At 36.0% G+C, this 23,899-nt stretch overlaps 1 protein-coding gene and 1 pseudogene across 2 annotated transcripts in view; one reads left to right on the forward strand and one right to left on the reverse strand.

Annotated features, from left to right (window-relative positions):
* Window positions 1–23,899, forward strand: part of Znf638 (zinc finger protein 638) — a 75,091-nt gene that overhangs the window by 24,187 nt on the left and 27,005 nt on the right. For both annotated transcript variants that reach the window (XM_069988935.1, XM_069988936.1), the window contains exons 6-14: window positions 1,302–1,573; window positions 2,840–2,986; window positions 3,776–3,898; window positions 12,079–12,134; window positions 12,568–12,617; window positions 17,449–17,499; window positions 21,646–21,714; window positions 23,178–23,264; window positions 23,731–23,796. In XM_069988935.1, the coding sequence (XP_069845036.1) occupies window positions 1,302–1,573; window positions 2,840–2,986; window positions 3,776–3,898; window positions 12,079–12,134; window positions 12,568–12,617; window positions 17,449–17,499; window positions 21,646–21,714; window positions 23,178–23,264; window positions 23,731–23,796 (921 nt within the window). The remainder of the gene's footprint in view (window positions 1–1,301; window positions 1,574–2,839; window positions 2,987–3,775; window positions 3,899–12,078; window positions 12,135–12,567; window positions 12,618–17,448; window positions 17,500–21,645; window positions 21,715–23,177; window positions 23,265–23,730; window positions 23,797–23,899) is intronic.
* Window positions 359–1,116, reverse strand: LOC138804557 (NADH dehydrogenase [ubiquinone] flavoprotein 2, mitochondrial-like; annotated as a pseudogene).

Raw genomic sequence — 23,899 nt, forward strand, 5'->3', positions numbered from 1 at the left:
TTTTAATAAAAATCTTAGTGCATTATTAAGCAAATTTATTTTAAATTCCATTTTAACTTTTTCTGTAGTAAGTATAACAAAATATTTTAGTCTCCTCAGTGTAAAAGGATTCTAATACTAAGGAATTTAGGATTACTGATATAAAGGAAGCTCATTCAGTAAAGAAACTTTATGTTAAAACCTTTTTTTATGTATTAAAATTTTCAGTTTAATTATAAAATTGTTCTGTCATTTTGACATAAAATTTAAAGCTGCAATTTCCTAGATTATCAGCGAGATGTACACACTGGAATAAACAAACAGTATATGAAGTGTAGGAGCTTTTTTCTCCAGTGACATACTTATAGTTTAACATAAATTAAAGGCCTGCTTGAACACCAAATCCAGGATCTTTAGGTGGTTCAGTCAAGAGGTAAGACCTCTAGCTGGCTCACAACAGAAACTTCTACTCCTTGGCCCAGGTTTTGGAAGTTGGCCAGCTTTGAGGTCATCTCTAATATCTTCAATATCTTTAGGTGTCAGATCCTCATAATAGTTGTCATTTATTTGAACCGTTGGTGCATTTACACAAGCCTCTAAACATTCCACCTCTGTAAGAGTGAAAAGTTTGTCAGGTGTTGTCTCCCCAACCTTCAGTCCAAGCTTTTTCTGAATGGCATCCGGTATGCTGGCTGTCAGAAGCATGCAAGGTGTGGTAGTGCAGACCTGAATGTGGTACTTTCCAATTGGCTTTTGATTATACATTGTATAAAAGTTGTAACTTCATATAGTCTCATTGGAGGTACTTGTAAAACTTCTGCAACCTTGTTCATAGCAGAGATGGTCAACCACTCATTCTGCTTTGGGCTAAATCCAGGACTGGAAGCACAGCTGCTGCTTTGTGTCCTTCTGGATAGTTTTTCACAGTTGCTTCTATTCTCTTATAGTTTTCTGGTGTGAAATCAAATGGGATATCTGGGTTATTCTCAGGCGTATCTCTGTGCACAAATAAGGCTCCTCCAGCACCATTTTGCACAGATGACTTATGCAAATTCCTTATTTGTCTTCCTTTGAATTGAAGAGCCACTGGGCAGTGAGGCTGGCTGCTCTGTCCTGGAATGCCATGGAAAAGAACATGGCAGGCCAAACTGTCAGTAGTCAAGGTTGCTTTAAAAGCCTTTTGAACAGTTAAAGACAAAGAATTTTGTGTGGGTATATCACATATAATTTTGTGTGACAAATATTAGTGCTTTTTCATAATGTCATAAGATGGTTCTTTAAGTTCTTTTTCATTTAAGTTGTACTTAAATCTTTTCTTCTAGAGAGAAAAAAGGCGTTAGAAGATGTAGTACAACGATCTGGACATGGGACAGAACTTAGTAAACAGAAGCATCTTGAGTCAGTTGACAAAGGACTTTCACCAGCACAAAAGCCTAAAAGTATCACCGGGACAAAGCCATCAGTTAAATCTGTAAGCGCTGCAAAGAGTGATTCAAATGTAGGACATTCTGTTCGTAAATCAAAGAATCTAGAAGAGGACATCTTACCAGAATGTAAACAGGCATCTAGTAAAGCTCTGTCTCTTCAGCGTAAGGTCAGTAAGTGAGTTATTAGTGCAAGTATGCATTTGTTGTTTAGACAGAAAACAAAATTTTCTAAGTTTTGTCACATTCCCAGTAAATTTGCAATTATGTCTTATTTTGGTGTACTGTTTTATTGGGTTCCCTTATGAATGTAATGAAAGTTCAATAACTGAAATTTTCATCACTTAGAAATGCCAGAAGTTTGGCAAATGGTTTTGTCAGAAGGAAAAAAAAAAAAGTCCACTGTAGCCAGGTATGGTGTGTCAGGGCTGTAATCTTATCACTCCAGAAGCTGAGGCAAGAGGATTACAAGTTTGAGGTCAGCCTGAGCTACATGGCAAGTGCCTAACTTAACAAAAAAATAAGTGATTGTGATGATGAAGTTTCTATCTAGCTTGACAAGAAGATCTGATTGGGAAAGTAAATGTGATTAGCAGCAGCCTTGAGTTTGTTTACAGTTTCTATCAGCAGGTTATAAGAGGGAATGTCTACTGAAAATTGATCCCCATTGTTGTATACTTTTCTGTAGTAGTTTGAAGTCACATTCTCTTAAAATAGTGTGGAATAGTTTGTTTTCTGGTTTCTTGGTTTATTAGTGGATTTTGACTAACCTACTGGTTGCTATACTAAGCTATTATTGTATATTTAGTTAAATTACTACTAAACATATTAAAATACATTCATTCTAAGACTATCAGAATAGCTTACTAAAACACTATTTTTAGTATATTCTAGTACTTTACTGTTTTCAAGTATTTAGGTGTACATTGCTCTCAAAACTAAATATATTTGAAGACTTGAAACTTACTTCAAAGAGGTTGTATTTAAATGGGTAAATTTTTAATAATTTAATTACGGAAGTTCAAAGAGCATTGGATGAAATGTTGAAAATAGGCAAGACTTGAAGTCTGATTAAGGTTGTATATACAGTTCTTTTCATTTTGTTTCAAGACTTTTAGGTGGTGGCCATTTAAACTTTTTCAGTAATTTTTTTCTTTTTTAGTTAATATTTAACATGGGGTAATTTGATATTATAGTATATTCAAATATATGTAGTATATATAGTATATATAGTATATATAGTATATATAGTATATTCAAATATATGTAATATATATGCCTTATTTGAACTATGCCTATATAGATATTTTCTATTAGAACATAGGCTGCAAAAGCCTTAAGGACTAAAATTAATAGTAGAAGAAATTATGTAGGGAATTGTTACTGCACTTTGTGGCTTATTTGATTTATTTTTTTAATTTTCACTTTAAAATTAGCTTCGAAAAGAGCAGTCTTTGCGTAACAATTCAGTTCTTCTTATATCTGAACTACCAGAGGATGGCTGTACTGAAGAAGATATTAGAAAAATATTTCAGCCATTTGGAAAAGTTAATGATGTCCTAATTGTTCCTGGTAAAAAAGAGGTGAGTTAGTTGTTCAGTCTGTCGCAAAAACTCATACATAGTTGCTGCTGTTGTGTTTCTATGAACTGTAGCTGCTTGTACTCCATATATAGTTGTTTACCAATATTTATGTAAAGATACTACATCTTTTATGTTTACAAAGAGAAAAATCACAAAATCCCAACAGATTGGCATACTTACTCTGTAAAGGGCCATATAATAGGATCACAGTTCTTTGCCACCATGGCATAAAAGCTGGTATGGATGTGTAAGTGAGTAGGCATGATTGTATTCCAATAAAAATATTGAAATGTCGTAACATAGTTGACACCACTGAAGTTATACTAAAATAAGTGAACTGACTTTAGCTTATATGTAAGTTGTATTTTCATAACTTGCATGATAATTTGGAACAAAGAATAACCTTAGCCAGAACAGAACATAAATTGATGAGTCAAGGCAAAGGAATATAGCAAACAATAGTGTAGTCTTAATATAAGAAGCTTAAATCTGTCAGAACAAACTAAGCTAGATCTTGTCTTCCTTCCTGTTCACTTTGCATTGCCTTCCAATTGCTTCTTCTTACTCAGTGAGCTACCTCTGTTTCTCTTCTTATCTTGGAATAGAAATTCTATAAAATTAAATGTCCATTTTGTATGTGAAGCACCTTAGTAATATAAAAGAAACAGAATGACATGCTCTTTGAGGTAATTGCATAGTTTCATGCAACACAAACAAGTATTAGATCAAGTATAAAATGTAGGGTCTTTAAAAGGGAGATCTTTGACTAAAAAGTAAATTTTATTTTAGGCTTACTTGGAAATGAAATTTAAAGAAGCAATTACTGCAGTCATGAAGTATATTGAAACAGTGCCTCTTCTGATAAATGGAAAAAATGTGAAAGTATGTGTTCCAGGGAAGAAAAAAGCACAGGTAAATTTAATTTAGATCATACATGTTTTGTTGTTTTAGTTATTTTAGCATTTTGTGTTAATGTGCAAAAAAGTACATAAACAACCCAACAAATTATATGTATGTAATTTCAAATATAGTGAAATTAAAATTTTGTTTATGTATGCCCAACCCTGTAAATATATGTATATGTGTATCTATACACACACACACACACACACACACACACACACACACACACACACACACACACACACACACACACACACACACACACACACACACACACACACACACACACACACACACAGAATTAAATGACAAGCATTAGACTAGGAAAATACAATTTAACATCCATAATATAAAGTTAGAAAATGCCTTAAAAATAAAAGTTAGAAAATACCTGTAAGACTGCTGCCTAAGTCACAAAATAGAATATTGACAACATCTTGGAGGCCCCTTACCTGCTTCTTCCCAGTCTTTAGGCCCTTTCTTCTACTCACAGGTAATCCCCAGACTTGATTTCTAAAGCCATATTTAAGGTTCTGCTGATTCTAATTTTTGAGCAGCAAAATCATAGACTATGCCCTTCAGGGCCTTTTGTTTTCTTAAAAATAGTGATGTTTATGATTTTGGTCTTTCTAGACCATTTTTTCTGTATTGTAGATTAAATGTCCATAGATAATACATGTAAAAATCCTTTAAAAAAATCTCCAATTAGTTAAGTGTATGTTTTTTATTTGTTTATTTGTTTGCTTTAGAATGCCTACTTTGTATAGCATAGATTTCTTAATAAGAGTTTAACTGACAGTACGTACAGATTTTTTCTTTTTAACTTCTGTATGTTATTTTATATGAGTTACAAGTCATTATACTAGTTCCTTAGTCATTGATATTTAGATTATTTCTAAGTTTTGTTAATTATACAAAACATTAGCCCCTTGTATACTTTCACAGAGCATCTTATATTTATGGCCAGTTTTAAGGGAATACCCATATGGAATGTAGTGTACAATAATATTTGATTGCCTACAAAGTAGCTGTAGTAATAATTGACACCTTTATAATTTATGAGAGGACTGTTACTTCTATACTATTATCTAGCATGTTAATTTCCTCAGTTTTGAAATTGTGGAAAATGACATTTAGTTTTAATTGGCATTTTTCTGATTATAAGTGAACTTCACTGTCTTTTGTATTATGTTTCTTATTTAATGTTTTAGCAAGTCATCTCTATATTTTCCTTTTTTTTTTTTTTGTGGGTCATGGGGCTTGAACCCTGGGCTTGGGCACTGTCCGTGCTCTTCAGCTCAAGGTGAGTGCTTTACCACTTGTGCCACAGTGCCACTTCAAGAGTCACACATACTTTCTGCTTGGGCTGGCTTTGCACCATGATCCTCAGATCTCAGCCTCCTGAGTAGCTAGGATTACAGGTGCCAGCGCCAGCTTTTTTCCCATTTTTTTATTTCTGTTTTATTCTGAAACAGGGTTACACTATGTATAGTCCAGGCTGGCCTTAAACTGGCAATCCTGCCTGAGTCTCCTGAGTGCTAGGATTATAGGTGTGCACCATCATGACCAGTTATCCATAAGTTTTTTCTTTTCTCTCTCTTTTATTTAAGTAGTTTTATAAAAGGATTTCAATTCAACAAATCAGTTTATAAGTATAGTACATTTTTGTCAGTGTCGCCCATTCCGTCTCTCCCATCTTTCCCAGCTTTACCATACCCTCAAGTTATGTGGTTCCTTTTTCTCATATATACATTGAATATAATGACTATATTCATCCACCTTCCCTCTCTTTTTTATTTGTCTGTCCATCTTCTATTGCGTTTTATCATAAGTGAAATAAATCAGTGGATATAAGAGGCTCACATTTATATCCTAGCTATTTTGGAAACTAATATTGATTGGAAGGATTTGGTTTCGGGCCAGCCCAAGATATCTTTAAGATGTCTTCTCACTTGTAGCTGGGGGCGGGGGGGTGGTGGTGGTGGTGGTGGTGGTGGTGGTGGTGGTGGTGGTGGTGGTGGTGCATGCCTGCTATCCCAGTCTTTTGGGAAGCTGAGATTAGTGGATCAAAGTTTCCAACCAGCCCCGAGTATTCATTTCAGTGGAAAAGCTGAGTATGGTGGTATGAACATGTCGTCACAGCTACAGTAGGATGTATAAAATAGGAGAGTCGAGGTCTAGGCGCATTCTAGGCCGGAAGTGAGACCCTGTCTCAAAAGTAACTAGCTCAAAAAAGAGCTAAAGGTGTTGCTCAATGGTAATGCCAAAATAGCAAATGCAAGGCCCTGAGTACTGTTTTAAAAAAAAAGTAAATATGAAAGGTGTTCATTTTAGTAAATAACTTTCTATTCTATGTAAAAGTTTTTCTATGATGCTTGTACATACACACATATATATGTATATACAGTTTTAAATTTCTGCTATTATTTTTGGTATCATGTGTGATTGGGCTCAATATTATTTCCAAAATAATCACAAGTTAGTCACATTATTTGTAGCTAACCTGTCTTTCATTGTATATGAATTTCCCTATGTATATAGATATTTGAGATTTTTCAGTTACATCAGCTTATTATTAAATTCATTTTTATTATTTTTTGTATAAAGGGTTGAACTCAGTGCATCCAACTTAGTAGGCAAACCCTCAATCAAGCCATACTCCCAGTCCTTGTTTTGATTAATTTTGGACATTTACTCATGCATACGAGTTTTAGCATCAGTTTAGGGTCTCTGAAAACTTACATCACTTTCAGTTCAGAAACATGATCTGTCTATTCATGTTTTGAGTAAGTTGTAAGTTTATGATTTTCCCCATAAAGTTCTTATACATTTGGATAAGGTTAAGTTTGTTTAATATACATATAATATTTATGTAGCTATTAGAAAAAGGATCTCTTTATTTTTTCTCATGCATTTTCTGAGTATTTACTACTAGGATTTTGCCTGTAACATGTATGCCATGTGTTTATTCCTGTTGTCCTAGTTTTGATAATGAAGTATGTACTTGGTTAAATATCAGTTTTATCATTTAATTTTCTTTCCAACTAAGTGAAACTTCATCACAGGTTTATTAAATAAGATGTTGACTTAAATCGTAACAAGAAATCTGTAGGTAGCTCCATAATATCGTTAGGAATCTAACCCTCTTTTTTTGCTCTACTACCTTTAGCATGTAGCTTTCATCTTGAATTGTAAAATGGTTGCTGTCTCTTCTGGCATCATTTCTATCTTCCCAGCAGAAAGGAAGGAATAAAACTCAGGAGGAAAATGGATTTGAAACAATGAGTTCCCCCAAAATATTGGCCTATTTAATTTGCCAGAACTACGGTACATGGCTATCTAGTTGCAGAGGAGGTTAAGGAGAAGCAAGAATTGAATGCATAATTTAAGAGTTTAAACTTTATCCTATCAACAGGTAAATGTTACTAAAGGGTTTGAACATAATGATGTAGATTAATTAGAGTGATTCATCTGAAAGTAGATGAATTAGGCCAGCAAATATTCTAGCACAATCACCACTTTGATTAAAAGGGAGAGAAAATAAGAACACTTAAGTTCATTAGAAAACTCATTTGAATTATCTACCTATTGTGTTAGCAATCATTTCTAGATTAGTAACTTTGAAGATAAGATAGAAAGGAAAAATTGATTGTAACAATGAGTATCAAGCAAGATCTAGCTGATCTTTAAATTTAGAGCTGGGGAGAAGACCAGTAGTTAGCTGATCATTAAATTTGGAGAGCTAGGAGGTCACTTGTGTTTAATTCTTAAAAGTTTATGAAAATATGTAAAGATACATTTTGAGAAATAGAATAGTTCAAGCAGGTAAAAATCTTTTTGGGTGGCTTTTTGGTAGATTTGGCACTATGACAACATAAACCCAGGAACTCAACTGTATTTAATGTTTTCAAAGAAATGAATATGCGAGTGCTGGGAAGGTAGCTCAGCGGTAGAGTGCATGCCTTGCAAGCATGAGGCCCTGGGTTCGATTCCTCAGCACCACATAAACAGAAAAAGCCGGAAGTGGCGCTGTGGCTCCAGTGGTAGAGCGCTAGCCTTGAGCTGAAGAGCTGAGGGACAGTGCCCAGACCCAGAGTTCAGGCCTCATGACCGGCAAAAAAAAAAAAAAGTAAAAGAAATATGGGAAAATATCAGTATTCTAAGGTAGAAAATATACCATCTTCCTGTCAGAAACATTGATGTTTTTCCACTACATATGGTTTGGATGATGTTGAATTGAAGGAGACTTAAAACAGCTAGCTCGTGACTCCTCTGTTGTGATAGAGCAGCATGCCTAGGGGTTAACTGGAAAGGAGTCTCCAACACAACCCTTAATTCTGCCTTCTTCATATTGGAAGTATGTCTTTTTGGCCTGTTAACACAGTAAGTGGAAAATAAGAAGCTTCCCTGGCCCAACAAGCCAGAAATAATCTGGAAGCTCAAATGAGCAAACAGGACACTGCTGTAGATTTGTAGTCTAAATCATGACTTTTGGCATAGATCTTAGAACAATTGATAATAGAAACAAAGGAGAAACTTAGTTGCGCACATTAAATGGTAAAACTGCCTACTACTGGCTACAATTAACCTAACCTCTCAATGTTACTGCTTTTTATGATCAATGTTACAGAAGAGGCAGAAAAAAAAAATCCCAAATTTGTGTTAGTATGGATTTGTGTAGTTCCAATGGAAACAAAGTTATCTTAAATAACAAGCCAGAATAGACCTCCACACTTAACGGTGATTTTTTTCGGTGATTTTTTTTTTCAGATTTGTGTGTGTGCACCCACAGCTTTTTTTGCTCAAGGCTACTACTTCTCTGCCACTTGAGCTATGGCTCTACCTCCTGCTTTTTGGTGGTTAATTGAAGGCAAGAATCTCACTGGGCTGCCTGGCCTGGCTTTGAACTACTATCTTCAGCTCTCAGCCTCCTGAGTAGCTAGGATTACAAGCATGAACCATTCACTAGCTCTCAGCTTAACTTTTTTTTTTAAAGTAAATTCTTCTCCACCATAATAGTTGAAGAAAATATTCTCTCCATCTTCCTCAAGAAATAGCTACAGGCCCATACTAAAATTTCTTTAAAGGGGTAGGAACCCTGACCTAAAGAAAAGTAGATTTTCAAGCAAACATATTTAATATTTTTAGGAAGATATGGGATATTATATCTAAAACTAAATCGTCGACTAAGATAGGAGAAGAGTGCATGGAAAAGAAGAATGTTTAGAGGAAGTAAACTTTTGAATATTATTGCAAATTAATGAATTAAAGGATAAAAGTGATAAGATGCAGTTAGAAATCATCATAGAGAAAATTTTAAAAACAGTTTCTAACATCTATTATGTGTCTGGTATATTTTATAACTGTACAAAATACAGTGATGAAAAAGACAGGTGTTGGGACTGGGAATGTGGCTTAGTGGTGGAGTGCTTGTCTAGCATGCACTTAGGTTTGATTCCTCAATATCACATAAACAGAAAAAGCCAGAAGTGGTGCTGTGGCTCAAGTGACAAAAGAAGCTCAAGGGCAGTGCCCAGGCCCTAAGTTCAAGCCCTAGGACTGGCAAAACAAAAGACAGGTGTTGGAGACCTGTTATTTATTATTCTTGGTCTTTTAGAGAAAGTAAAAGAGTTGAAACTGATAAAAATGAGAGCGGTGGTGAATATAGACCCAGCTTAACATAACTGGTCATCTAGAATGCTCATGTTGATGTTATTTTACAATTGTGGAGGGTTATTATGTAGTGATCTAGCGAGATAATTCCTCATGCAAAGATTGCATGAGGAAAATACGATGACTTGTAGTTCAATATACCCATTTCAAATGAAATACTAATATTTGGTAGTATAGTGCTCTCAGATATATATGGGCTCATCATGTAATTGACTTATATATTTTTCCAAAACATAAATAAAAGAACTTAAGAAGTAGAGAATTAATTATATAAGACATATGGTAATGTGCAGTGAAACCATTTTACAATAGTTAAATCTAAGTAATGTTTATAACAGCATAAATTATGAAAGTTAAAATTATACAAAAAACTTTGGTCTAAAACTCTATCTTCTGAAAGTCAGATGAGCTAGATGTGGTGGCATATATCTATGTATATCTGGTATCACTCAGGAAACTTAGAAATATTGACAGTTCTTGGCCAACTTAGGCCAGCCTGCCCTCTATGGTTAAATCCTGTCAGGAAAAAAAAATTGAAATGAGTCTGGCATGGTAATACATGCCTGTAATTCCAGCCATTCCAGAATTGGAAGCAGGAGGATTACAAGTCAAAACTAGCCTTCATAAATTTAGTGGACCTTTTGTGTTTTTTGTTGTTGTTTTTCCATCATGGGGCTTGATCTAGGGGCCTGGATGCTGTCCCTAAGCTCTTCAGCGCAAGGCAAGTGCTCTACCACTTGAGCCACAGTGCTACTTTCAGTTTTCTGGTGGCTAATTGGAAGTAAGAATCTCAGGGATTTTCCTGCCTGGGCTGGTTTTGAACCATGATCCTCAGATCTTGGCCTCCTGAGTAGCTAGGATTACAGGTGTGAGCCACTTGTTTCTGGCTAGTGAGACTTTTTGATGTCAACAAAATATAAAACAATAGGCAGTCCATGTTGTTGTTTTTGTGTCAGTTGTGGTGCATGAACTCAGGGCCTGGCGCTGTCCCTGAATCTCTCTGTCCTCAAGGCTAGCGTTCTACCACTTCAGCCACAATGCCACTTACAGTTTTTGAGTGGTTAATTGGAGGAGATAAGAGTCTCATGGGGACCTTTCTGCCCAGGCTGGCTTCAAACTATGATCCTCAGATCTCAGCCTCCTGAGTAGCAAGAATTACAGGCATGAGCCACTTGTTTCTGGCTAGTGAGACCTTTTAATGTCAACAAAATATAAAACAATAGTTAGGGCATGTCCCAAACCTGTGCATGTATGTGTATGTATGTGTATATGTAAATGTTTATGTATATGTGTATATACGCACATGCCCCCACACACATAAATTTTGTGGCAAAGAATGTCAGGAAAGAGGAATATAAATGTCCTCTCCTATTGGGGAGTAACATCCTCTGTAACTCTCAAAGAGTTAGTTGGGGAAGTTTTCATTTGAAAGGTATTACTGATGTTATTGTAATTTTTCATTGAAAAGATGTTGCACAAACACATGAAAGGATCAAGCTATGTCTTCAGTTGAAAGCATTCCAGATGGAATAGCATCTGTAAAATACTGAGTGCATACCCATGTGGTCCAAAACTATTAAATGGAAAATTCCAGAAATAAGTAGTTTTAATTGGGTGCTATTCTGAGTAGTAGGATGAAATCCCTAGCTGTTATGTTTCATTTTGGGTAGGACATGAGTCATCCTTGTAAATGGTACATGGTACCGGTCCTTTAATCACTTAATACTGGTATCTGTTATGCTGACCACTGAAGAACTATGGAGCTTGAGAACCTAAATTTTACTTGGAGTCCCAAACTGTAAGATTAGTGATGTTGTTGATTCATATATGCCAAAGAGAAACCATAAAGCACATACTTTAAGTGAAAATATTGTAAGGTAATTTTAGGTGCCACATTCATATAACTTTATTATAATATATTGTTACAGTTACTCTGTTTTGTAATTTTGTGTTACTGTTTTTAACTTAAACTAGACTAATAGGTATGCATGCATATATATATATATATATATATATATGTATATATGGTTTCATATTGTTTATAACTCTAGTCATTCAGTAAGGGTTTTAGAACACATACCACACAGTGAAAGGTGATACTACTGTGTTAACATTTTTTCTGAGTCTAGATAATGGCAAATTTTATGTTGTCAAAAGTTTGTGGGTAAATGGAAAAGCAAGGAAAGAAGAAGAGGCATCCTTCTGAGGCTGATGGTAGTGATCATAGCATTCTGCCTTGACAGATAGGATCAACATGATAGTAATTAGCTATCTGAAATGTCACAGTATTCCAAGAAATAAAGAAATTTTGAAAGAATGATAAAACAGGCAGGGTGGTAAAAGGTAGGATATAAAATTATGTTGTATTGAAGAAAATACCTTTAAAGAAGGCATTTATACTTCAGAGAAGGAAGATTTTAAATACTTTCTGTTGACTTCCATAAGCATTCTGTATTTCCTAAATTGGTTTTTAATTGAAAAAAATAAAACTGCTTTTTCAAAATATGTCTTTGTAGAACAAAGAAATGAAGAAGAAGACATCAGATTCAAAGAAATCTGCATCTGCTTTAAAGTAAGTGATTTCATGATTATATAAAAATCAGTGTGCCTATGAATTAAGAAATTGAAATTTTAGAAACTGCATATTCAGTAACATAGTTAAAATGGAACCTTTAGATACCTGAAATTTCAGTGTTAAAATTACTAAGCCACCTGAGCCAATGTCTAATGCCTAGCTCCTCAGTAGGCTGAGATCTGGGGACTGCAGTTTGAAGCCATCCCGGGCAGGAAAGTCCATGAGACTTTTTATTTCCAATTAACCACCAAAAAGCTGGAAGTGGAGCTGTGGCTCAAGTGGTGGAGTGCTAGCTTATGCAAAAAAGCCCAGGGACAGCATTGAGACCCTGAGTTCAAGCCCTAGAACTGGTACACACTCAAAACACACAAAAACTCTACAACAGAATTACTTTAGAATTTTTAAATTGCTGCTTTTTTCTTTTAAATAGAAAAGATACAGATTCTTCAAAAAGTGTTGAAAATGCTACTTCAGCTTCTGGTAAGTTAAATTTTCATGCTTTCCCAAATCAGTGTATTTTGCCATCCTACTGGAAACTTATTACAAAGTGATGTTAGATGTCATTTATTGTACTTCTATGTCTTGATACTCATTTGTTATGTCCTAGCCACTCAGAACAGTTTATTTTCCAACTCTCCCACGTAGTTTTATCCATTGGTACTTTGTGTTGTACATTTGTAGAATTGCCTGACTTCCGGTGAACTTTATTTAGTAAGTTCCTGATTAATTGCTAGGCAAGATACTGAAGATAAAAGGTCAGTTAAGATTTTGGAGATAAATAAGGGGTGATACAAAATCCTAATTTATCTTTTAAAGGCCCATCTAAGATGATTTTTTTTTCTTAATACCTTCTCTAACTCTCCTTGGCAGGTCAGAACTCCCAATTCCCTACCAGTAATGATTTATATTTTTTTTTTTTTTTTTTTTGTCGGTCGTGGGGCTTGAACTCTGGGCCTGGGCGTTGTCCCTCAGCTCTTCAGCTCAAGGCGAGCGCTCTACCACTTGAGCTACAGCGCCACTTCCGGTTTTCTGGTGGTTTATTGGAGATAGGAGTCTCACGGTCTCTCCTGCCCGGGCTGGCTTTGAACCGCGATCCTCAGATCTCAGCCTCCTGAGTAGCTAGGATTACAGGCGTGAGCCACCAGCGCCCGGCTCAGTAATGATTTATATTTTAAATAATTTGGTTTATAAAGGAGCCTGTCTTCCTTAGTTGGTTGATGAAGGGAATATTTATAGTTTTTTTTTTCCATCTTTTAATATCTAGTATATAAGTCAAGCTTACACTTATAATCCTAGCTACGCAAGATGTGGAGATTGGGAGGATCAGGATTCAAGGCCAGCATAAGCAAAAATGTTTTCAAGATCCTCATCTTAATGAGTAAAAACCTGGGTGTGGTACTAGGTATCTTGTCATCCAGCTACATAGGAAAATAAATAGGAAGGTAGGAGTCTAGGTTGGCCCCAGCATAAATGTGAGGCCTTATTTAAAAATAACAAAGTAAAAGGGGCTGGGGCCATAGCTCAAGTGGCAGCATTGCCTTTCTAAGCAATCATGAAAACCCTGAGTTGAAAACCCAGTATCTCTAAAAAAAATAAAATAAAATAAAATATATCATGAGATTCTAAGGAATACACATGTATAAAGAGAAGAGTACAGAGACACTTAAAGGTTTATATTAATGTTATAATTATATCCATGGAAAAGCATATAGTGCACAAAATGTTGTGTTTTCTCATCCTTGATTAAACAATTTATTTTCATGAAATTTTATAGCTTTTTCCCCCCCAAAAAGAAGACCTTCCCCATGACCCCCTTTTCTGATCTCAACTGAAAACCTTTTTGCCACTCTGGAGTGAGATCTGAGCATTGAGATTTGAAGCCAGCCCCAGTAGTCAAATCCGTGACTCATCTCCAGTTAACCTGCAGAAAGCCAGAGTGGAAGTGTACGTCAAGTGGTTGTACACCAACCTTGAGTTAAAAAGCCTTGTGAGAATGTGAGGCCCTGAGTTTTAAGTCCCAGTACTGACACACACAACAAATGGTTATTATAAATGGAGTCTTGGGGCTGGGAAGGTGGCTCAGTGGTACAGTGCTTGCCTTGCATGAATGAGGCCCTAGGTTTGGTTCTTCAGCACCACATAAGCAGAAAAAAATGGAAGTGGCACTATGGCTTAAGTGGTAGAGCACTAGCCTTGAGCTATAGATCTGAGGGACAGTGTCCAGGCCTAGAGTTCAGGCCCTATGACTGACCAAAATAAATAAGTAAATAAATAAATGGAATCTTTGTGGTGCAACTCATCTATCATATTCATTTCTAAAAGTGATAAAATTTCATAAGACTATACATTGATATAAAACTGGTGAAATCTTAATGTTGCTAGATTCTGTCGATGCCATTTTCTTATATGTGATACTGTATTTTAGTTACAAAAAAATTACTATTGAAAGCAACCTGAGTAAAGGGAGGTATATGAACGTGCAGTTATTAAATTGAAGTTTAAAGTCTTAATTATGGTAAAGCCCTTTACTATAAATTAAAACTAGAAATTTCAGTTAAGGATTTTGATGTTAAATTCTAAAGTCATATTTTAGTATTTACTGCCTAGAACTGCTTAACAGCAAAAAGTTCCTGAGCTTTTATCTCAACTATTAAAAATCTTAGTTCAGTAGTATGGTCCTGTCATCTCAATTGCAAGTATAAATTGGAAGATCTCAATCCAGGTTGGCTCATATATAAATTTGACACCCTATTTGAAAAATACCTGAAGCAAAGAAATAAGAGAACAGCTCAAGTGGTAAAGTACCTTACTGGCAAGGCTTGTTTTCCTGAGTCCAAACCTCCATCCTTCCTGGAAAAAAAAAGAAAGAGGAGAATATACCTCGCTTACTTACTTTTCTAGGTACTAAAAAAAGTACTTGGTATTTTCAATGGCTATTTCTTTTCTTTTTTTTTAATTTTTGGGGCTGACACTTTAACTCAAGACCTCATGCTTATTCATCTTGATCATGGCTAACACTCTACCACCATCTAAGCGAGACTTCTAGTCTAGTATTTTATTGTTTGATTGGAGTGAAGTCTTACAGACTTTGCTGCTAGACTGACTTTGGACCCCAGTCCTCTTTAAGTTTCAGCCTCATGAGTATCTGAGATACAGGCATGAACTACCCACCAGTGCCAGACCTTCAGTATTCATTTTCAGTTTAAATACTGAATGTAATGATAGTAGTTCAGTTGCATACATAAAAACCAGCCACTTAGGGATGGAGGCATGATCTACATGGTTGAGTGCCTAGCCAGCAAGCTCAAGGTTTTCTAAGTTCAATACCTAATAGTACCATCAGATCAGATAGTCGATCATTTATTTAATCAGTACTGTAACTTAATTGCTAATAAGTGCTTTGGCATATACCTGTTACTCTAGCAGCTCTGGAGGTTGAAATACGAAGTATCTCAGTACAAGGCCAGTCTGGCAGAAAAATTCTCTGAACTTCATCTTCAAAATAACTAGCAAAGCCAGTCACCGGTAGCTCATGCCTAATCCTATACTCAGGAGGCTGAGATCCGAGAATCACAGTTCAAAGCCAGCCTAGGCAGGAAAGGCCATGAGACTCTAATCTCCAGTTAACCACCAGAAAAATTGAAGTAGCACTGTTGCTTAAGTGGTAGAGTGCTCAGTTTGAACTGAAGAGCTCAGGGACAGCACCCAGGCCCAGAGTTCAAGCCCATGACTGACCAAAAAAAAAAAAAACAACAGTACTGGGGATATCTCACAGTGGTAGAGTGGCATTCAAGCAACTAAGAGGCTGAGTTCAAGCTCGTGTAGCCAAAAGAAAGAAAGGGAGGGAGGAGAGGGAGGGAGGAAGCATAGGAGGGAGAGAATGAGAGAAAAAAAGAGGAGGGGAAGGATAAAGGGAAAGGGAAGGCACATAATATAATGAACTTTGAAGTATTTATTACATGTGCAACATGTAATAGATAAGAAACTGACTTGGGTAGATAGCCTCAGTTATGAAATACCTTTTTCATTAACTAGTAAAAATCTATCAATAACATTTTTTAACTATACAAACTGGTTCTAACATTTACATATTTTAAAAAGGACCTGAAGAATGGGCAGGAGAATTCTTCAAAGGACAGAAATTAAGACTGTCCCAGGTACTGTAGTTGTGTAACTGTAGTACAGTATAACAAACAGGAAAATGACATTGACTTTTATAACCTTGAAATATTTAAAATAGTTTTCTAGTATTGCAAAATAGATAACAATGTCATTAGGATTAAAGAAGAATTCAGAAGTACTTCCCCAAACCTATCAGTTATTTTACCAGTAAATCATGATAATCATATTTGTTCAGGGGACGGGGGGGAATTGAATCATTCATTCATTTGACCAACCTCTTTTTTACTTTTGATTAAAGAGCGAGGGAACAGGTGACATTATCCAAAAAGAAATATACTCCTTACCTGACTTATATAACTATAACTCTTCTGTATATCATTTTTATAATAAAAAAATTTGAATTAAAAAAATGAAAAAAAACTAAAGCACATAGGTAAAAATGTTATAGATGGATCAGAGATTTAATGTGGTGCCTAAGCTTTTAAAGGTACTGAAAAAATATGGAAACTTGCAAAGTGAAGGACTGGAGGCATGGCCTAGGGTGGTATATCACCTGCCTGCAAGTTCAAGGTTACTAAGTTAAAGCCCCAGTATCACAAAAAGAAAGTAAGGAAGACATCTGTTTACATAAAAGTGTTTTGTGTAAGTATTTTGCATACCTTTTTTAAAAGTTACCTTTTAGTATTTAAAGGTATCGAATACATGATATTACAAAAATTTACAGCCAAAAATAATTTGGCAAATAGTGTGAATAAGCAGACTACAGATGCTAAAATATAAAGGACTTTTTTAAGTATGTGAAAATTAATACAAGTTACTCATAATTAAGGCTAAAAATAAACCATCCCAGTGTTCTTATCACAGTGGAAAATGGGTATGTTATATTAGCTAAATAAATAATCTTTTGTTTGTGTAGAAATGGTAGCAAATCATTCTTACATACTATCGATGGAAGTATTAAATGATAAAGCCCCCCCTGGACAACAGTTTAATATTATTAAAATTTAAGTGTATGCCTCTTACATATCAAGTCCATGTCCAAGAATTAGCCCCAGAAATAATTCCCCAAAAGTTATGTGCAGAGATGTTTCTCATAGTGTTCTATCAAAATTATTGCAAGGATAATTCCTACCTAATTCTAAATGATACTATTTGTAATATATAATTGAGATAATTATTCTTATTTCAGCCAAAATTGGACAAGCTAAAACATCACTACCCAAAGTAAACAAATCTTCAGGTATGTTGTTCTTGTTTTGTATGTTTTTTTGTGGTGTTCTGGGTAGAAATCAAAGTACAGCCCTAGTGCATGTTGGGTAAGTGTTCTACCACTACACTTATGTATGTATTCAATATGTACTTACTGAGATCTATAGTCATCTAGTAGTTTTGAGGAATGAAATTTAATAATGTTCCAGTAGTAGTTATGAAAATAAGATAATTTTAACTGGAAAAAATATTTCTTATGGTGAGTATTAGATATATTTCCCGCTATAATTGAGATGTCACTTTTTAATTTTTCAGTAATCTAGAAAATATTAATATTTTTGCAATTTTTATAAGCTGTACTGGGCTTTAAGGTGATTATTAATAATTTTGAGCCAGGTACTGGTAGCTCATGGCTGTAATCCTAGCTACTCAGGAGGCTGCAATCTGAGGATTGTGTTTTGAAGCCAGCCCAGGCAGGAAAGTCCGAGACTCTTTATCTCCAATTAACTTCCAGAAAACCAGAAGTGGTAGTGTGGCTCAAAGAGGTAGAGTGTTGACCTTGAATGAAAAAGCTCAAGAATAGGGCCTAGGCCCTAAGTTTAAGACCTATGCTGACACAGAGAGAGAGAGTCTTTAACCTGGCATGATCCTTTTTTCTCCTTTCTTTCTTTCCTGTTCTGTTAAATACAGGTTAAGTCAGTGTCAACATTTAGGATAAAGAGCAGTTGTCTTCCATATATTAAAAAGGCACAGAAGGGCTGGGAAGGTGGCTCAGTGGTAGAGCGCATGCCAGAGGCCCTGGGTTCGATTCCTCAGCACCACATAAGCAAAAAGAAAAAAGCCGGAAGTGGCGCTGTGGCTCAAATGGTAGAGCGCTAACCTTGAGCTGAAGAGCTGAGGGACAGTGCCCAGGCCCAGAGTTCAGGCCCCATGACTGGACCGCCCCCCCCCCCCCCCAAAAAAAAAGGCACAAAAGCAGTTTTTTACTAGGAAATAACCACTGTTGGTGGCAGAAACAGTTTTCTTGTAGTAATTTTGTAGAAGCAGTCATCTGGATTGGTAGGAAAGCTCTCTTGAAATTGTATTTATTTAACAGACTCTGCTATCACTTTGATTATAAGTTTATGGGAGTCACCTGTGGAGATTAGATGTGTTAGGTACTAAAGCCATCTAGTTAATTAAGCCTTAACTGTTGTATTGCCAGCTATTATTTCCTTAAATCCTTAAATTCTGGTACTCAAATAGAAATAATAGTGAATTGACTTGTGATAGTAACAGAGATAGTAAAGGAAACTCCTTAATGGCTTACTGAAGGTCATTTCTCATCAGTATAGCAAAACTTCTGAAATAACTTAAGAATTGACTAGTTGAGTGACACCCTATATGGATTGGTACAATAGTTCCCCTTCTGGATAGGGATATATTTCAAGATTTCCGTAACATGTTCAAAATTGAAAACAGTACTGAATCCTATATGTACTGTTTTATTGTGCTTATATAATAATAAGTACCGTACTTATATATTGCATTGTACTTATATAATAAGTCCAGTAAAATTGAATTTGTAAATTAGGCACAGTAAGAGATTAGTAACACTGATAATAAAATAATAGTAGCATAAGTAGAATACTTAAGTTCTGTCTCTTAAATATCTAGTACTACATAAACCTTTTTACTAAAAGAAGCATTTTATGGTTTCTCTTTGGTATATGAGTTACCATCATTACTATTCATACTTTGTAGCCATAATTAAGTTATTTGAACATGAACATATTCTAGTAAGTGACTGATAGACAGGTAAGATAATGTATGTACTGAACAATGGGAAGATTTAGGTCCCAGGATGAAGCAGGACAGCTGGAGATTTCTTCACAATACTTAGCATAAAACATACGCATTGTTTGTTTTTGGAATTTTCTATTTAGTATTTTTGGTCAGTGTGTAACTGAAACTATGGAAAATAAAACTGCAGATAAGAACACTATAGAATTCCTTTTTTTGAACTGACTATAGCTTCTCTGGGTATAAAAAGCAGATGGGCATTGGTGACTCATACCTGTAATCATAGCTACTCAAGAGTCTGAAATCTGAGTATCATGGTTCAAAGCCATCCCAGTCAGGAAAATGCTGACTCTGATCTCCAATTAACCACCAAAAAGCCAGTAGTGGAGATATAAGTGATAAAGTGTTTGCTGTGAACACAAAAGCTGACAGGCCCTGAGTTCAAGCACACACTGACACACACACACACACACACACACACACACACAGATTAGTGGACTATTTCTATTGGTTTTTATGGTTGACAGTGCTTGTTGATATGTGATATGATTTTTGAAAGTAGGATTTTAGTTTAAGATAGTTGTAACAACCGCTCTCGTTTATATGGAGATAATACACAGAAATCAAGTAATGCCTCAGGGCTCCTCAATTTTAATTAAACATAGACCCACTGATATCTAATTCTGGACTTTTTCTTTATCCTTGCTAGTTGTTATGAATCCTAGTTTTCAGAGAGAAACGTCCTCTTTCTGAATGGAAAAGGTTTTGGCTCACTGTGATATTTACAGTAATTTTGATCATCACAGTTTTATAAATAGCATGGAAAAATAAGCAACAGTTGAAATGTAGGTTAAAAAAAGATCAGAAAAATATAATCCTGCACAGGTAGGACACACTAGGAATGAGTGAAAGCAATCTTTAGGTTACCTTTTCTTTGGCAGTACTGGAGTTTTTAAAATTATTATTATCATTTTTTTTTAATGCGACCTTTAAAGTTTTTTGTTTTTTGTTTTTTGGTCCAGTTGTGGGGCCTGAACTCTGGGCCAGGGTGCTGTCCCTCAGCTCTTCAGCTCAAGGCTAGCGCTCTACCACTGAGCCACCTTCCCTTCCCAGCCCCCCTTTAAAGTTTTTTTTGTTTTTGTTCTTTGTTTTTCTGAGACCAGAACTCAAACTCACTTTCACTCATCGGTTCTCTTTTCACTCTTACCTGAGCCACACCTCCAACCACACCTTGAAGTATTTTTGAATGCTTTCAATCCTAGGGCTTTGTGCTTGTCCAGCAAGCACACCTCCATTGAGTTACATCTCTTTCTTTCTTTCTTTCTTTCTTTCTTTCTTTCTTTCTTTCTTTCTTTCTTTCTTTCTTTCTTTCTTTCTTTCTTTCTTTCTTTCTTTCTCTTTCTTTCTTTCTTTCTTTCTTTCCCCCTGGGCCTCGGTGCTGTCCCTCAATTCTTTAGCTCAAGGCTAGCACTCTACCATTTGAGCCAAGCACCACTTCCAGCTTTTTCTGTTTATATGGTTCTGAGGAATCGAACCCAGGGCCTCATGCATGCAATGCAAGCACTCTTACCACTGAGCCACCTTCCCAACCACATCCCATTTCTTGAGACAGTATAGCTCAGACATGCTTTGTTTTTGTTTTTTTGAGCTGAGACTTGAACTCAGGGCCTTGCACTGGCCAGGTAAGCGCTGTTCCACTTAACTAAATCCTCAGCACTCAGACTTGCTTTGAATTTGCCAAGTAACCCACGCAGTGTTGAAATTGTCATTTTCCTACCTCAGCCTCCCAAATGCTAGGATTATACACATTACCACCATACTAGTCTTGAATGCTTTTCATTCAACTGAGAGCCAAAGAATTGTGGATAGGGAGGCTCTAGGTTTAATTGCAGCAAAACAAAATTCGTATTCAGTGTTTCAAGGTTTTGTTTTGTTTTGTTTTTTCAGAAGGGATTATCATCATTGCTGGATTTAGAAAATGACTTATACTCCCCAAGATAATGGCATTTTTAAAAAATAAAACATAGTATATAATATTGTTTGTTTTTGTTGGTCATGGGACTTGAACTCAACCTGGGCGCTGTCCTTTGGCTCTTTAGCTCAAGGAGAACATTCTACCCTTTGAGCCACAGCACCACTTCCAGTTTCTGGTGGTTAATTGGAGATCAGAATCTCACGGATGTCAGGAACATCCCAGGCAGGCCTGAGCTGGCTTTGAACCATGATTGATCCTCAGATCTCAGCCTCCTGAGTAACTAGGATTATAGGTGTGATCCCAGCTCTATTATATTGGTGTGTGTGTGTGTGTGAGAGTGGGGGGGGGGGTTCTTTGGAGACTGATAGCACAATCAGCAAATTAAGCAAATCAGTTTTGACTGCAACTTTTCTGATTTAGGGAAATGTGCTGGTTCTGTAAAATCTGTGGTAACAGTAGCTACTAAAGGTAAAGCTTCCATCAAAACAGGTAAGATTCAGTTAAAAGGTTTTAGTAAATTTATTTTTAGTTCTTTCTTAAATGTTTACAGTATCAAAAAAAGTTTTAAATTCACAATTTTTAATATCTAATAACATCTTAAATAATTTCGTTGATATCTCTTTGCTATTTAAAATCTCACCCATTTTGGACTTAATTTATTGATACTTTAATCTTGAGCAGTATCTGCTATTGAAGTTGTTTCTTGTGGAGAGGTAAAAGTCACATATATATATATATATATATATATATATATATGGATAAGTGTCTAGTTTTGACAAATATAAGCTGCTCTATTACGGCCCCCGTAAATGGTTTAATTTTTATGTACGTGTTTAAACTGTCATGTATACATTTCATAGCTTATTCCTCTGATATTTGTTACTATAGGAGGGTTATTTCCATATTGGGAGGATGCATTTTCTCTGTAACAGTATAAAATGACTTAAAATAAATGCAGCCTATTGAAATTAATATTCTTTTTTTTTTTTTTTTTTGTCGGTCATGGGGCTTGAACTCTGGGCCTGGGCGCTGTCCCTCAGCTCTTCAGCTCAAGGCGAGTGCTCTACCACTTGAGCTACAGCGCCACTTCCGGTTTTCTGGTGGTTTTATTGGAGATAGGAGTCTCACGGTCTCTCCTGCCCGGGCTGGCTTTGAACCGTGATCCTCAGATCTCAGCCTCCTGAGTAGCTAGGATTACAGGCGTGAGCCACCAGCGCCCGGCTGAAATTAATATTCTTAAAATAGCAAAATTTCAACAAAAAATTTCAAAATTCTTTTGTTGTTGTTGTTGTTTTGTTGGTATGTATTTCTTCCACATGAGGGTTTAAGACTTGCCAAAAACCATCAAAAAATTGTATCTCAGGGCTGGGAAGGTGGCTCAGCCTTGCATGCCTGAGGCCCTGGGTTTGATTCCTCGGTACCACATAAGCAGAAAAAAAAAAGCCGGGAGTGGCGCTGTGGCTCAAGTGATAGAGTGCTTGCCTTGAGGTGAAGAGCGGAAGGACAGCGCCCAGGCCCAGAGTTCAGGCCCCATGACTGGACTCCCCTCCCCCCCCCAAAAAAAAATTGTATCTCAGCAGGTGCCAGTGGCTAATGCCTATAAACTGCCTATAAGCTGCTCGGGAAGCTGAGTTCTAGAGGGCAGTTCAAAGGCAGCCCTGGCAGGAAAGTCTGAGACTCTTATCTCCAATTAATCACTAAAAAGTCATAATTGGAGGTGTCATTCAAATGGTAAAGCCACCAGCCTTGTGCAAAAAACTAAATATTAGTGTTTATATGCTAGGTTCAAGCCCCAGTAATGGCACAAAAACACAACTCAATTTAAATTTGCTTTCAATATTAAAGAACTGCCTTTATAATAAAACTATGCTGTTTACATACTTACGTATTAGTTTTAAACATGCTAAGTGATTGAACAGACCCATATCTTTAATCATTTCTCCTCTTAAAAGCAAAATCTACTGGAAAGAAGTCTCTAGAAGCTAAGAAGCCTAACAATGTTAAAAACAAAGACTCCAGTAAGCCTGTGACAGTACCAGGTAAGCTGGAAGTAATCTTTTTGAGCCTTCAAGTATATTTTGAAAATTTCCTGAACGAGTCTCACAAGAATTACTTCTGTTTCTCAAAAAGTTTATATAAGCTGGGCACTGGTAGTCACACCTGTAATCCTAGCTACTCAAGAGGCTGAGATCTGAGGATCATACTTCAAAGCCACTTTGGGCAGGAAAGTCCATAAAGAGTCTTATGTCCACTTAACCACCAAAAAGCCAGAAGTTGAGCTTTGGCTCAAGCAGTAGAGCACTAGTTGAACAAGCTCTGGGTTATTAGCACCTAGACCCTGAGGTCAGGCCCTGAGGTCAGAAAAAAAAGAAATTAATATAGATTTCACTTGGGTTAGAATGAGAAGACCTGAAATTGACAAAAGATGCTAAAATTCTTGTGTAGATTTATTAGTTTATTGATAGTAGTGTTTTTTAGATTAATAAAACTGACTATTTTATGCAGCAAACTCTGAAATGAAGGCCAGTGTGGAAATCAAAGTCACTGATAATGCTGAAGAGATTATTTCAGGTAGGCCAATAGTATAGTTCTATTTTCTTCTCTTATCTTTAAAGATAGAAGGAAAATTAAAGTTTTAAGTTTTGTGCTAAACATATTTTTTACCCTCAAAATC

Source organism: Dipodomys merriami, unplaced genomic scaffold, assembly GCF_024711535.1.
Source record: "Dipodomys merriami isolate MVZ:Mamm:240054 unplaced genomic scaffold, mDipMer1.0.p SCAF_37, whole genome shotgun sequence".
In the NCBI taxonomy this organism is placed as follows: Eukaryota; Metazoa; Chordata; class Mammalia; order Rodentia; family Heteromyidae; genus Dipodomys; species Dipodomys merriami.